We start from the raw sequence: 13,427 nt of genomic DNA, 5'->3' as shown, positions 1-13,427 counted from the left end.
TTCCGGTTTACATTACTATAGCCCCCTATACACCACATCATCTCTGTACCATCCACATAGTTGTTCAGAATGCTGCTGCAGACACACATACCGACTTCTGTGGCACAGGTTACCAGCCAGCGAACCATCTCTCTCCTTCTCCAGTTCAGTGTGGACAGAGTCATCCTCATCACCTGCAAAAACACACATGCAGATGATGAAGTTTCCTGATCCTGCTGCTTTGTACAAAAGGGAATAAGAATGCATTAAACGTATTACATTACATCAGTTTGTCTAAAAGGAAATGTGTGATTTTCATAGCTTAACAGTTAGTACAACACCACATGTCTCCAGTGATGACAGATGTATCCAAAATGTGTTCATAATTACACAGATGACTAATTATGACCCTTCCATTTGGAGCACTTATTTAGCAGGTTTGCTGACGGGAATTCAGCAGAAAGAGGCGGGTGAAGCCACTGTAGCCTTGATCATCTGAAGAGTTTTTCTGTGTTTACAGTGGAACCCAAAAGGCCTAATTATGTGGTTTCTTCTCATCAACATCGGTAAGATGCTGTGTGATGTTTTCTCTGTTAATTTGTAGTGAGGCTGAGGAGACCTGCAGAAATCAACAGTTCAAGGAAACTGCTGCATGTTTTGACTGGTGACCAGTGCTGAATTTTTTTTTTTTGTGGTGAACTGATTTATGAAAATTTACTGACTTGCCCTCATATATACGCCTGCTCTCACACACACACACATACACACACACACAGTACCTGCAGTCCTAGCTCCAGTGCTACGTTGAGCAGAGTTATGTCAGGTGGGTTGTCTGCGGGTGTGGCTATTTTAAATGCATCCTGGGCCAGCTTGAAGATTAAGGAAGAGGAGTGGATGTTTTTCTGTATGGCCTCCAGCACCGTCCGCAACCTCAGCATGTCACCTGCAGGCAAAAAAAAAAACACAAAAAACCCCCACAAAAAACTTTATTAACAAGCACGAACAGAAACATCAGAAGGGGCATTTTCCACATTCTACTATGATTCCTGCTACCTTTAGCAGCAGTGAGCATGGTGGAGGCCAGCTCACACTGCTGTGACTCCAGGTGCCCAAGTGTGAACCAGCGCGGGTATCTACTTGGAACTATAGAGATGCCATGGTGAGGATGGCCAACGTCCCCGGAGCCTGCTGAGGACTCCAGTACCGGCAGCCTGAAAGGAACACACAACATTCGTTTTGCAACAGACTTTTTGCATCATGTGTTTAGTTTTCATCAAAGATTAAGGCCAATTAAAATTAAATCTAGGATACATTTTAAAATGAAATTTGCACAACAAAAATCCCCATCTATGCTAACATATACTCTAAAAGTCAGCTGCTTTGTAGATACTACAGCTATTAATTAAGACATATTAGTATAAATACCTAAAAAAATTAGACCATCACCAGGAATGCTTGGAAGCTTCTACTACCTGTCAACACTCACAGTTTACAGTTTCTTAAGTATACCTAGATAACCTCTTATCGTCATGAATGTTCAGTTTTTGTTTAAAAACATTTATAAAAATGGTTTTGAAGCATATCAGCGAGAGTAGACAAAATTTTTGAAATATCTCTTAGTGTAATGCACTACAATTCAGTAGCACCAATACTAGACTTTTTCATTTTCACAGCACTGTACATGACAGACAACCAACAGCACACAGTAACACAAACAATGACAGTACCCTCTTAGGCCAGAACAGCGAGGCCTTTTAGCATTACGTCATGCTACAGGCTACAAAATGACCAAAGATCAATTATCTCCTGTCACACTGTCAAAGACTGTAACTAACCCCATCTCTTAAGACAGAGGCTGTGGGTGGTCTCACGTGTTTCCTCTTCCAGTGTCACAAATCATTTAAAAATGACACCCAGTATTTATTAATTTTTAAATATGCATCACATATCAATTTTAATCTATAGCTCTTTAACACTGCACTGAACTGGGAAACTGACCTCATGGCACGGAGAGCCACCTTATATGCCAGGTCTGTGTCATGTGGCAGCAGGGCAGAAAAGAGGTACTTGGCGAAGGTGTGCATGGGAACACTCTCCCTGTGGATGACCTCACCTAGACCGCTGAACGGACCAGCTGGACCAAGACAAAATAAAGTGAGGTTAATTTTTCTTCTAAACAGTGTAAATCATGCATGAGGCACAACCTGGATATAACTCTGACTCAGGTAAATGAACACTACAGGTCAAACTACTTTATATAGGGAAATTCTGTTAATAATAATCATAATCAATTCAAACTACTTTATTTATCCCCATAGGACAATTCCGTTTTAGTCTGCCAGTTATATTGAAAATGACAAAAACAACAACAACTACAATCAATCAAACATTCACAAACCCTGTTAATGATAACATAAGCATTTGGGCACCAGAGCAAGACAGCGAATACACAATGTAGGGACCAAGCAGGGACCTTAATTCAAGAAAATAAATAAATAGATAATAAATAATCAATCAATAATTACAGAGGTTTACAGTGCCTGGCACATGTCTAACTGCCGCTGTCAGCAGTATTTAAAATAAAATAATTTGTCTGTTCTGTTCTCTTTATCTGTTATCTGGCGAGGTTGCTCCATCCTGAGCATTAAACTGAATTCCTGACTAAGAACGTGGTCAGAATGACTCATGACCGGTCTAGCCTTCGGGACCACCCGTTTTACCAAAATCTACTAACAAATCAGTAATAATTAAAAGGTACTGATTTCTTTTAAGGTGTAAATGTCTGAAATAGTCTAATCTGAATGTAATAAATATAAAAAACAACAACAATTACAATATCTGGCAAACTCCAACAGATGTTGTTGTTGTACCTTCTAGTAGCTGTATGGCCTGTTTCCGAAGAGTCTGAACCAGCAGATCGTCCAGCTCCAGTTCTTGAAGTTTTGCAACAATCTGCTCCTCGTTACGACACACCTAGAACATATTCACAACTCACATTTTATTCACTGTGAGTAAATGTTCAGTTAAGTTATGAGCTAAAAATGGGCTAAAATGATCTGAAGATGAAACAAATGTTAGAATTGGTTCAAGAAAATCTATGCAGCAGGTTGAAACTCATGATTTATGACTGTAAGATAAGAGAAAATAACTTAGCACTTTGGAGTTTAAATGCCTTTTAAGAAGATTTTGAGCTTGAGGACCAGCAGGGTGCTTTAATACCTCTCACTCTTGCATCTGCGTGTATCTACACGTACAGTACACATGACAGAGACTGATTTTATTTCACCATTAACAGGTCCTTACGAAAATTTATAAAAACCTAAATTTATAAATCCAATAATGTGTGTCTTTTTGTATTGTCTTTTTATATTGCCTGTGTTTCCTTTATATCTTAGCAGCTTTATGTCTTTTGTAAAGCACTTTGAAATGCTTTGTTGTTGTTGCCACTATACAAATAAACTTGCCTTGCCTAAAACATTAATATTGTTGACATTAAGAAGGGTCTATGGCGGCCATTTTAAGCACTTTAAAGCAGATTACCGTTCACACAAAGAAATGTCCCTTGGATTTGTTCTAATTCAATATGAACATAAGTACACTGACTTTCTGCTTGTTTTTCAGGAAACAAAATGCTGTGACCTTTTCTCTCTTTTTTGCATGGCAATTACTTCACACAGACGTTTAATTATAGTGCTTTTCTATCATGGCAACATTGTCTACACCAGGCAAATTCAAACCAAAAATGCAGTTTAGTTACACATTGCAAGCAGCCTAGCATTATTGTATTCACTATGACTATGGCTTAAATCAGTTTATCATCCGAGTTCTTGATTATGTTCAAATGTATATATTATTACTACAAATGAATCATGTGACAGTGCATATTTTAGGACTACCATACCTTATCCTGAGCGTACAGGCCTTCGGGCATTATCCTCTGCTGGCCCATACCCATCAGAGCCACCTCTAAGGCCAAAGTCAGGTAGGACTCCCCTCCATCAGGACTGCCCCACACTGGTACGTGGTGGTAGACCGGAGGCCTGGCGTCACCCTCTGAAAAGACAGAAATTCAACTCTTTAGTGTTTTGGGCTCTGTGTGGGGGATTATTTTGGTTTCAAACATTTAATTCATTAATGTTGTCACCACTGGTTGTATAGGAAGTGAGCCAAACAGATGAAACAAAGAATCAAGGATGTGTTCGAGACTACAAAAAAGCAGGGGATTTACCAGACACATTCATAAGAGAAGAGTTCTGATTTTTTTTCAAGTCTATCTTAATACAATACTCCCATGCCCATATGTGCAGTGTTTAGGTCACTATAATCAATCTTCATGTCTGTACTGGCCATGAAGTCATCCCATAGCAGCTTCACTGCACCATTGTGAGCCACAAAATTCCCCAATGAAGTGGCCCAATCATTATAAAAGTAGTTTGATTTGTGCTTTTATTTAGGAGTTTGCTTGGAAGGAGACTCTGATATTCCCCCGTAATGTTATGCATGCAAGAACAAAAGTAAAATGTTCAGTCCCAGCTGCTTCAGGGCTTCTGTTTTATTAAATGCAAGTTTGAGCTCAATTGTAATCTAAATAGGAAAAAAAAAATCTAGTTTTAAGGAACTGTCAGTCACTGTGTGGTAGCCATTTCATTTGCCTAACTCAGACTGCTGAAGCCTTATATTAGCATATCTGCATTCTGGCAATAATCAAGGACTGTGGGGTTTTTCCATTCATTACAGTGTGGTTCACTTTGGAAGTTTGCTTCAGGGCCAGAATGGGCACAGAAATGCGTATATTAAGACATACTTGAAAAACAAAACAAACAACCAAGGCTATACCTTTATCGCTTAGTGAAAACTTAAGCTAGCATGTCAAATAACCTAAATCTCTCAGAGAAAATTTAACTTTAACATACGTAACATTTTATGAATTGATGGTACATTGTGATCCCTAATCCAAGATGGCCGCTAAGCCTACACCAAATGTTCGACGGCCATAACTGAGAACAGATGCCATGAGAGCCTCAGCTGTTGATTGGTGCCCATTTGTTCTCTCTTGCTCCTCCACCCCATCATTCTGCTTAAACCCCCTCTCAGCAATAGATCCCCTCAATCCTGTTTATTCCACTGATGTGTGTGTGTGTGTGTGTGTGTGTGTGTGTGTGGGGGGGGGGGGGGGGGGGGGGATCTAGGGAAAAGTGGAAACTGATTTTACAGACTTAACCCCAGTGCTAACTCATTTGAGTTTTTTTTAATCCATGGGCTGTTGGTTGATTGGTTGATTTGAAAACACCAGAGAAAAATCTGAACTTTGATTGGTTGACACATAGTCTAGATCCGTCCCTGTTGTAACAGATGTTCCCAGCTGTCTTCCAGAGGGAGATAAAGTATGGCGACCAGGCTATACACACACATGCATGCAAAATACTCATACCGGTCTAATCAAATTCCCAAAACAACATACAAAAAAACAAACATTCTCTCCATCTCTACCACACACACATATATACCAATGAGTGTGCCAGTGGTAAGCATTGTTTGAATTAACAATAGTTCCCTGTGGCCTGGTAACAATGGGAAAACCCAACCCTTTTTCTGCTCTGTTGCAATGCCCACTGGTGCAAAAAAAAGCAGCTCTGCGCAGGGTGAGAAATGCAAATGGTGATGGATTCTATACATACCACACAAACACACACACACACAAAAGGAGTGTGGTCTAAATGAGCAGGGTGTTCCAGCCCGATCCATTCATGCACTGCTGGTTTATGGCTGTCTGCAGCACAATAGTGCCCGGTCCTGATACAAGAACATGGGATCTGTTGTCTCTTCACCTCTGCTGCAGGATTACACCGCATCAGCTGGTGAAGTGTGCCAGGAATTATACTCTGTGTTTGGCAAATAAGCTCTTTCACTAATGTATTGTGTGACAAGTCTGAGAGGAGATTTATGGTTGGGTGTACATTTTGCTGGAGTACATATTAAGTCTTTATCTTACTTTGTAGGTTCAGTGGACAGAAGGTTAGCTTACAATCACAGCAATGATTGTGTACCAGACTAAACAGAGGACACGCAGAGTGAGTGTGATCTTAATATATGCATTAGTGTGGCTGCAACTACCATTTTTATTCACTTTCGACAACTTTTTCAATTAATGTGTTCAAATTTTTTGAAGAAATTGTCTGAAAATGTTAAAAATGCCCCATTTCTCAGAATCCATCGTAACATTCAAATGGCTTGAGTTCACAATCCTCACATCTGAGAAGCTACATTAATTAATCCTTGACTCTTTGGGTTGTTGACCAAATACCTGCAAAGCTAATGCTATTCTCATCAGCCTCAGCTGTACAGTGTTTAGTGCCAATTAGCAAAAATGAACATGCTAACAAGCTAAACTAAGATAGCGTATATAGTAAAAATTATACCTGTTAAATATAAGCATGTTTGCATTGTCATTCCTATGCTTAAGTGCAGCCACACAGAGCTGCTAGCATGGCTCTTAGTCTTGTTGACTGTCAAATGACTTAAACAAATGATTGATTATCAGAATTGTTAGCCATTATTTTATGATATGACTCAAGGTTTCAGCACTCTGTTTTAGTTTACCAATAAACACGCTTGTAACATAAGTATTTCTACGTGTCCTTTCCTACTATCATGTTGCTGCAGCTCTGACCAGCACTCTTGACTAATGGCTGCCCATAACGGAGGCAACATGGGAAGTGAAGGTTATTCTCAGCTTTGCTCGCCATGTCACCATAGTAAAGAGCAGTGTCAAAATGTCTACCATTTAATGTAATGTGAAAAAAAACATATTGCAAACCGTTGAATTTGGAGTGAGAGTCGTGCTGATTTGTTATTAGAATCTCTATAAAGAGAACACTTAAAAAAAAAAAAAATAATAAAAAAAAGGAGAAACAGAACCATCTCTTTGTTTTCGTACCTCCGGTGTCCATGGTGTTGTCGTCGTCCACACGGCAGGTTTCAGTGAGCGTGGTAAACAGACAGCCAATCGGGTCTAAGGGATGACCCACCCAGCCTTCCAGGTTGGTGGTGGAAGTCACGCCCCTCTGGAGAAGCTCTGAGAGAGGAAGAAAGCAGGATAAAAATTGTTCAAATGATCCATCCAGATACTACCCTCGCTCCAGAACACAAACTGCTCTATACGTGCGTGTGTTTTACCTTTCTTTTGGTGTTTGTAGATGTCCATCTGTCTCTGCTGTTGGAGGCGGAGCGTGTTGATGATGGCGACGGCCAATCGCAGGGCTTCCCTGGAGTAACCGTGGGAACGCAGAGCGTCAACACGAGCGCATGCCGTCGGGACGTGGTCTGTGTGGTCGTCAGAGAGAGAAGGTGGGTTCAGGGCAGCTTCACACATACATGAACTGAAGTGAATGAAATAATTCATGTGCCCCCCCACAAAGAATTGTTTTGCTATACACTCTTAATATACACAACTTTTCCACTCACTCTCCTGCAAACAGACTCACAAACACACACACTGTGGGACATTTGATGTAGTCAGTAATGGCGTGCACACACACACACACACACACACACACACACACACACAGTGCAGTCTCAGCAGAACACCAGCGTGCGTCTGATAGCTGGCTTAAGTTGCAGAATCTGACAGATCTTAGCTGGAAGCTGCTTACTGCAGATACTGGCCTCAATATCAGCAGAATTACTGTGTGTGTGTGAGTGTGTGTGTTGGCTTTCGGTGGAATTAAGAGATTGAGAGTAAATAGAAATGCCACAGAAACACTGTTGTTCCTCCTGAAACTTAATTTTGTCATAATGCAGAAAGTGTGCACTGTGTGTTGCTTAGTGCACAGTTGTGGCTTAAATAAACTAATTATTTGACTAAATAAATCATAATAGATGTGAGCACTTGTACATTGCAGAGTGCAAATGATGCAGTAGGTAAATACAACTACTGTTCCTAGAAACGTGCAAATAATAAATGTTCCACTTTCAGCGACATTGAGGTATTTTCACACAGAACTAGTTGAAATAAAAAAGTTGACTTTCTGAGGAGTAAAATAATCCCACTATGACTTCATAGAGCTAGTGTATGTGTGTATATGAGTGTGTGCTCACCTAGCCAGAGGGGCAGGCCCTGTGGGTTGAACAGCAGGCTCTCGCCCTCTCTCTGGTAGGATGGAGACATGTAGTGGTCACTACTGATGATCCTCTGGAGGTGACTGTCCTGCCAGTGGAGGTCGCAGGCCTCGACTGCCCGGCTGAACACCGTCCTCCTCGGCCTGGACAGAGAGTCTGAGAAAACAGCACACACCCGCAGGGTCAGTGATAGTGTCATGTTGTCCCATGATCTTATCTGTCCAGGAGTCACAACATTCAAGTTCAGATTAAATCTGGTGTGTATTCATGTTTGAATTACACAGTGTGTGTGTGTGTGTGTGTGTGTGTGTGTGCGTGTGCTGGTGCTGACCCTGTGCCAGGTTGCTCTGCGGTAGAGCGTTGGTGATGTTTGGAAGCTCGCTGCCGTAGTTGCCGTCCTCCAGCGGGCAGACATCCATGTCGCCCCATTTCTTCAGCTGCTTCAGCCAGCTGCTCTTCTCCTCGCTTTTACAGTGGGGGTTTAGCACCACGCATACCCACAACGCACCTAGGGAAAGGATGGTGGTCAGAGGTCAGGCTACAAAGGCAGCAGAGGCTCTGGAGTGCTGTTTAAGAGTGTGGTTCTAACTAAAAGAATTGACCTGGAGAGTGTCAGCCATGATGAGAGCTGTTTGAATTCTCTAAGTGCTACAAAAAGACTCTTTAGTGCTTTCTTTTCTTTTCCTCAGAAACTCAGGGCCTTTATAAATCATTATTTGTAAAAGGAAAGTAAGTATCGCCACTTCACATTTCCTTGCGCCAACAAGAGAAACCTCACAATGCTGCCATTCCTAAAAACTTATTGAAATCTTTAAAAAAAAGGTAATAAAGGTCTGGATTTATTCTTGTTAACATCTCTTCATTAGGTGCTTTCACAGAAATCTCTCAAAATGGTTACAAGGAAAACACTTTTAGGCTGAATCCCTATATGCACAATTAATAAAACTAATAATAAATGCATCAATATACCTTTTTTTCCCCCATATACAAAAAACAAACAAACTTTATTTCACACATTAAAAGCAAATCCTGTAATCCATACAATAAAAGCTTTAAACCCCTCCAGGAGAAAAAGTTACATGTCGATTAATTAATTTGTTGTCTGACAGAAAATTTTGAGTTTTGATAACAGGTTAATCATTAACATCCCTTGTTCCTGCTTCTCAGATGTGATGCTTTTCTCTGTAACACATTATAGTAAATGGAATATCCTTGCGACGTACGGTTGAACAAAACAAGCTCATTTAAGAGGCGCTTTTGGTAACTTTTGAACTTTCACCTTCCTTTGGATATTTCATCAACTGAACAATGCATCTATTACTCTAGAAAAGTCACAAACATAATTCTAAAAAGATAATACAGTCTGTCAATCTGTTAAAGACAGCATTTAGTCATCGTCTTTTTCTGCCTGGTTGAAGAATGCTACTTTTTGTTTCTGAAACTGCACTGAAAATGATCAAAGCTGTGCCATAACATCTGGGTAATACCTCTGAATGTTTTACAAAATCATAGGTCAACAGTCATGACTATAAAACACTTTTGACCTGCAACACTGACTCTACACAGACCAAGAAAAAGTCAGCTAACAGCTATTCTGAATTCCATAAATGAAAGCGTTTGCCTCAGTCATTTATAAAAGCCAGAGTTGTTGTATTGAATAAATCAAAATAATATTGGTAATAACAGGCAGCTTTGGTGGCCTTTTTCACTAACTTCACCACACTAAACACACCTGCTCTACGTACACACACCTCGAGCTGAGTCAACTGTCGGATGTCTGCATCTCTGAGAAAAATGATCAGGCAGCAAACCCTGACTGTCTGGCTGTTATTTCTGTCTGTGTCTGTGTCATGATCTCCCTCGCTCACCCAGGAAGCGCTCTCATTGACCTCCTAAATGCGGAGATTGATTGCAGAGAAGCTGAGCAGCCGTATTGATCGGCAGCCATAATTCACCCTGTGGAAGGAGTGGGGGGAGGGGAGAGGAGAGGCCCGAGCAGGAGGACTGGATGACCAAATAGCTTACTGACTGAGTGAATGTTTACCCGACAAGGTGACTGCCAATTTGTCTGAGTAACTGACAGACTGGACACTTCTGTCGGCCTGGCTGTCTGACCTGTAGTGACTGATGAACAAACTAGCGAGCTGATTGGCCAAGTTGAAACATTCCTAAACAAATGAGTAGTGTTTTATAGTAGTGTTTTCTGACATTTATCAGACAGCGCTTACCTAGCTCATCCCAGAGCTGCCGACACTTGTCCGTCATGCCCGTGCCCTGTTGTCTCCATAGGGACAGCCGGGGGTCTGCCATAAACTGTTCCGTTATGAGCGTCAGCATTCGGGCGCCGTTTGAGTCTCGCATCCGTAGCATCTCCCTCACCTGGAAAGACCCAGCGTGTACAGGCTAAGTCACTGTAATCCGTAACACTTTGACCTTCTTCCATCTGGTATTGATGAGCATCCTTACTCATCAGAATGTATTTCAGGAGAGAAATAAACACTTTAAATGGCTGTTAACCATCAGAGGTTAAGAAGGCCGGCAGCGCTGCTTAACATACTTGTCAAACAAAGACTGCGATTACTAGTCGTTGAAGCAATAGTGTGACATTTTGGAAAATATAACAAGACTGATACGACTCATGTGTTTGTCTGTTTAGTATGGAGCTAAAGCCAGGGGGCGATTAGCTAATTTTAGCATATCAACACCAAGGCTACCTAATTAATACAGTATATGACAAGTGAAGAAATATTTCAATGCATAACTCCCTCCATAAAAACCACAATGTGACGTTTTTACTTTTCGGTTTTTGTGCGGATAAAAACACATTAGATATAATGAGTTAATTAGTAAGCTGATATTTGTAAGTGAAAGAGTATATTTCCTATAATGTCAAATTATTCCTTTAATACCAATAGAAGCATGTGTCAAGATATGATATGTGAAAATCTTATCAATTAAAATGAATGGAAAAGATAATGGGTGATTTCTGGCAACACACAAATCATCTAGGGTCTAGGTTGAAGAGCAACATGGATAGGATGTTATAAAACCTTCTGAATTCCACTTAAATTAAACAGTTTGGCAGTGAAATCGACAGCTCAGACCACATCATAATTTAGGTCTGTGTTAAGTGGGCTTGTTTCACTCAGACAAAGAGCACTAAGAAAAGTGCATTTATAAATCCTCTACATTGACTTTGAGGATTTGCAAAGCTATATGTAACCATATTCAAGTCAAGAATAATGCAGTTAAAGAAATCTTAAAATGTTCTCAGGAACTGAGGGTGAAGTAGGAAGAAATTCTGACTAAATGAGGGTTATCTACAATTGGATTTTGTACTAACACTTTGTATTTTATTTTTTTATAGAAAGCTTGTGTTATGAACTGGAGGTGCGGGGTTCAAATTTATCAGGCTGGTAAGAGTCTAATGAAAGGCATCATAGTGCTGCATTATGGAAAATGTTTACCCGTACTAGGGACTTTTACTGAGGATATCTGCCGTCTGTTACATTGATTTTGATTAATCTTTTTTTTATGTCTATTGTGAGTTCCACAGCTTTTTCTTTGCAAAACTAAATCACTTGAATACCCCGTTAAAATACGTCCACCAGTATGTTCAAATCTGGTAGTTTCAATTTGCACTAATGTAGCACATCTTTCTTCTAACAACTTAAGTTTGTAACAAGAAATTTAACAAATAATCTCCTCAAAATAATATCCTATTGAATTAAACAATTATTTAATCTTGCTTTCTTTGTTTTCACTTGTGGAGAAACTAGTGGAGTAGAAAAAAACAACATATTTTAGTGTTGTTTCTAAGTGGTCACTGGTGTGTATGGATAGGCTGCTGCTGAGGAAAACATTTATGGAGGGATTAGTAAAATAAGTTTTTATTTGTAATCAGTGTTTTGATGCTGATTATGATAAAATTAATCAATAAATAAATCCCACCAAATAATGGAGCAGAATTAGAAAGGGGTGATGCATACCTTAGCGAACATGGAGTTTAGTTGCTTCCCAGAGCCGTAGTATCCTCCCTGTGACAGAAACTGTTTGACCTGCTCCCTGACTTGATCCTCGTCCAGGTGCCAGCAGTTGTCGTCATCAATGCTGGCACCTGCAGTCGGGTCCGGAGCGCCTGCGAATACACACATTAAATGCCACAATGAAACATGCATGAACCCAAATGCAGACAGAAAGCACACAAACACATGTAAAACTGAACAAAACAGAACCTAGAAGCACAATTTCAATCTAACATTAACATCCTTCTCTCCACATCAAAGCTGATGCAAAGAGAGTACAGTCTGTATCGGCTCAGTCACTTTATTCCTTCCTGTTCTCAATTCGCAATAAACAAACGGCAACCATGGGAAATGGAGTTTACTTTTAGACAGCCTCACTTGCACAACTATTTCCTTAGCTTGATCCTAACATGTCATTCAAGATTTCCTCAAAACTTTTGAATAGTTAGCAATCCAATCCTAAAAACAAACAGTTATTCCGAATCATTTTAAATCCCTGCTGAATTTTTAAACTGATAATTTCTACATTTTACTTTAGCTCGATGCAGGCTAATCGTGCACTGAGGGCACGTAAGGCCAACTTTATTTTTCTTCTGTTCAGCACTGGGCGTGTGTGTCTGTGAAATACTACGGGGAAATGTAGATATGCTCAGAAGGGGGAAGCGTCTTTGATCTAGCAGGAAGCGAGCTGAGGAAAGCCCAGAGATGTGTTTCCAACTGGCTGGGAGTACGCAACAGCAAACAGCAACATTCCTCCATCAAAGAAAGCCTCGCTCCTGGATCGACTGAACTTCAACCCCCACGATCTCCCTTGTCAAACACAGACAGGAAACACAGCGCGGGGCTTCCTGGACAGGAGAGCTGGAAAATGTCAACATTTAGTGAGGAGGATGAAATAGAGAAAAAGATAAAGAGTTTTGTTTGGTGAAAGGATGTGTCTAGTTTGTCGTTTCCCAGATGCTGTGGTTCTCCTCTTCTTTTTCATCTCGGTACATTCTCCGGTACTTTCATGTTTCCTCTCCTTTCTGTCTCCTCTCCTCCATTTGTGCCAGTTCTCCTGTCTCTTCCTCTCACTGTCCCATTCCATTCCACACATCACTCTCCACCTTCTCCTGCGTCCATTTCATCATTCAACTCTTTTTTCCCCCCTGCTTTCTTCAACATACTCCCGCCACTGGAAGGAGGTAGTCACTGGAGAGTGGGAACTAAAAATCAAACGAGTCATTTGAAGCCTGCGTTGCTGCTTCGCAGGAGTAATCAGGGCTCTGACGTATGACAGCCTGTAGGCTAGCATGCACCATGTTT

At 40.6% G+C, this 13,427-nt stretch overlaps 1 protein-coding gene across 1 annotated transcript in view; it reads right to left on the bottom strand.

The window, feature by feature from the left end:
- The window catches only part of zswim5 (zinc finger, SWIM-type containing 5), a 67,574-nt gene that overhangs the window by 5,648 nt on the left and 48,499 nt on the right, over positions 1–13,427 (bottom strand). Inside the window, exons 4-15 of the mRNA XM_038718772.1 lie at positions 12,087–12,235; positions 10,326–10,476; positions 8,429–8,605; positions 8,077–8,253; positions 7,156–7,302; positions 6,917–7,054; positions 3,881–4,032; positions 2,850–2,952; positions 1,978–2,113; positions 1,033–1,190; positions 759–922; positions 92–173 (exon numbers count right to left, since the gene is read on the bottom strand). Coding sequence (XP_038574700.1) covers positions 92–173; positions 759–922; positions 1,033–1,190; positions 1,978–2,113; positions 2,850–2,952; positions 3,881–4,032; positions 6,917–7,054; positions 7,156–7,302; positions 8,077–8,253; positions 8,429–8,605; positions 10,326–10,476; positions 12,087–12,235 — 1,734 coding nt within the window. The remainder of the gene's footprint in view (positions 1–91; positions 174–758; positions 923–1,032; positions 1,191–1,977; positions 2,114–2,849; positions 2,953–3,880; positions 4,033–6,916; positions 7,055–7,155; positions 7,303–8,076; positions 8,254–8,428; positions 8,606–10,325; positions 10,477–12,086; positions 12,236–13,427) is intronic.

The sequence above is a fragment of the Micropterus salmoides genome, unplaced genomic scaffold (genome assembly GCF_014851395.1).
Source record: "Micropterus salmoides isolate LMB-PRFRI ecotype aquatic unplaced genomic scaffold, ASM1485139v1 Ms_hic_scaffold_14, whole genome shotgun sequence".
NCBI classification, from domain to species: domain Eukaryota; kingdom Metazoa; phylum Chordata; class Actinopteri; order Centrarchiformes; family Centrarchidae; genus Micropterus; species Micropterus salmoides.
This window is presented reverse-complemented; position numbering and strand designations above follow the sequence as displayed.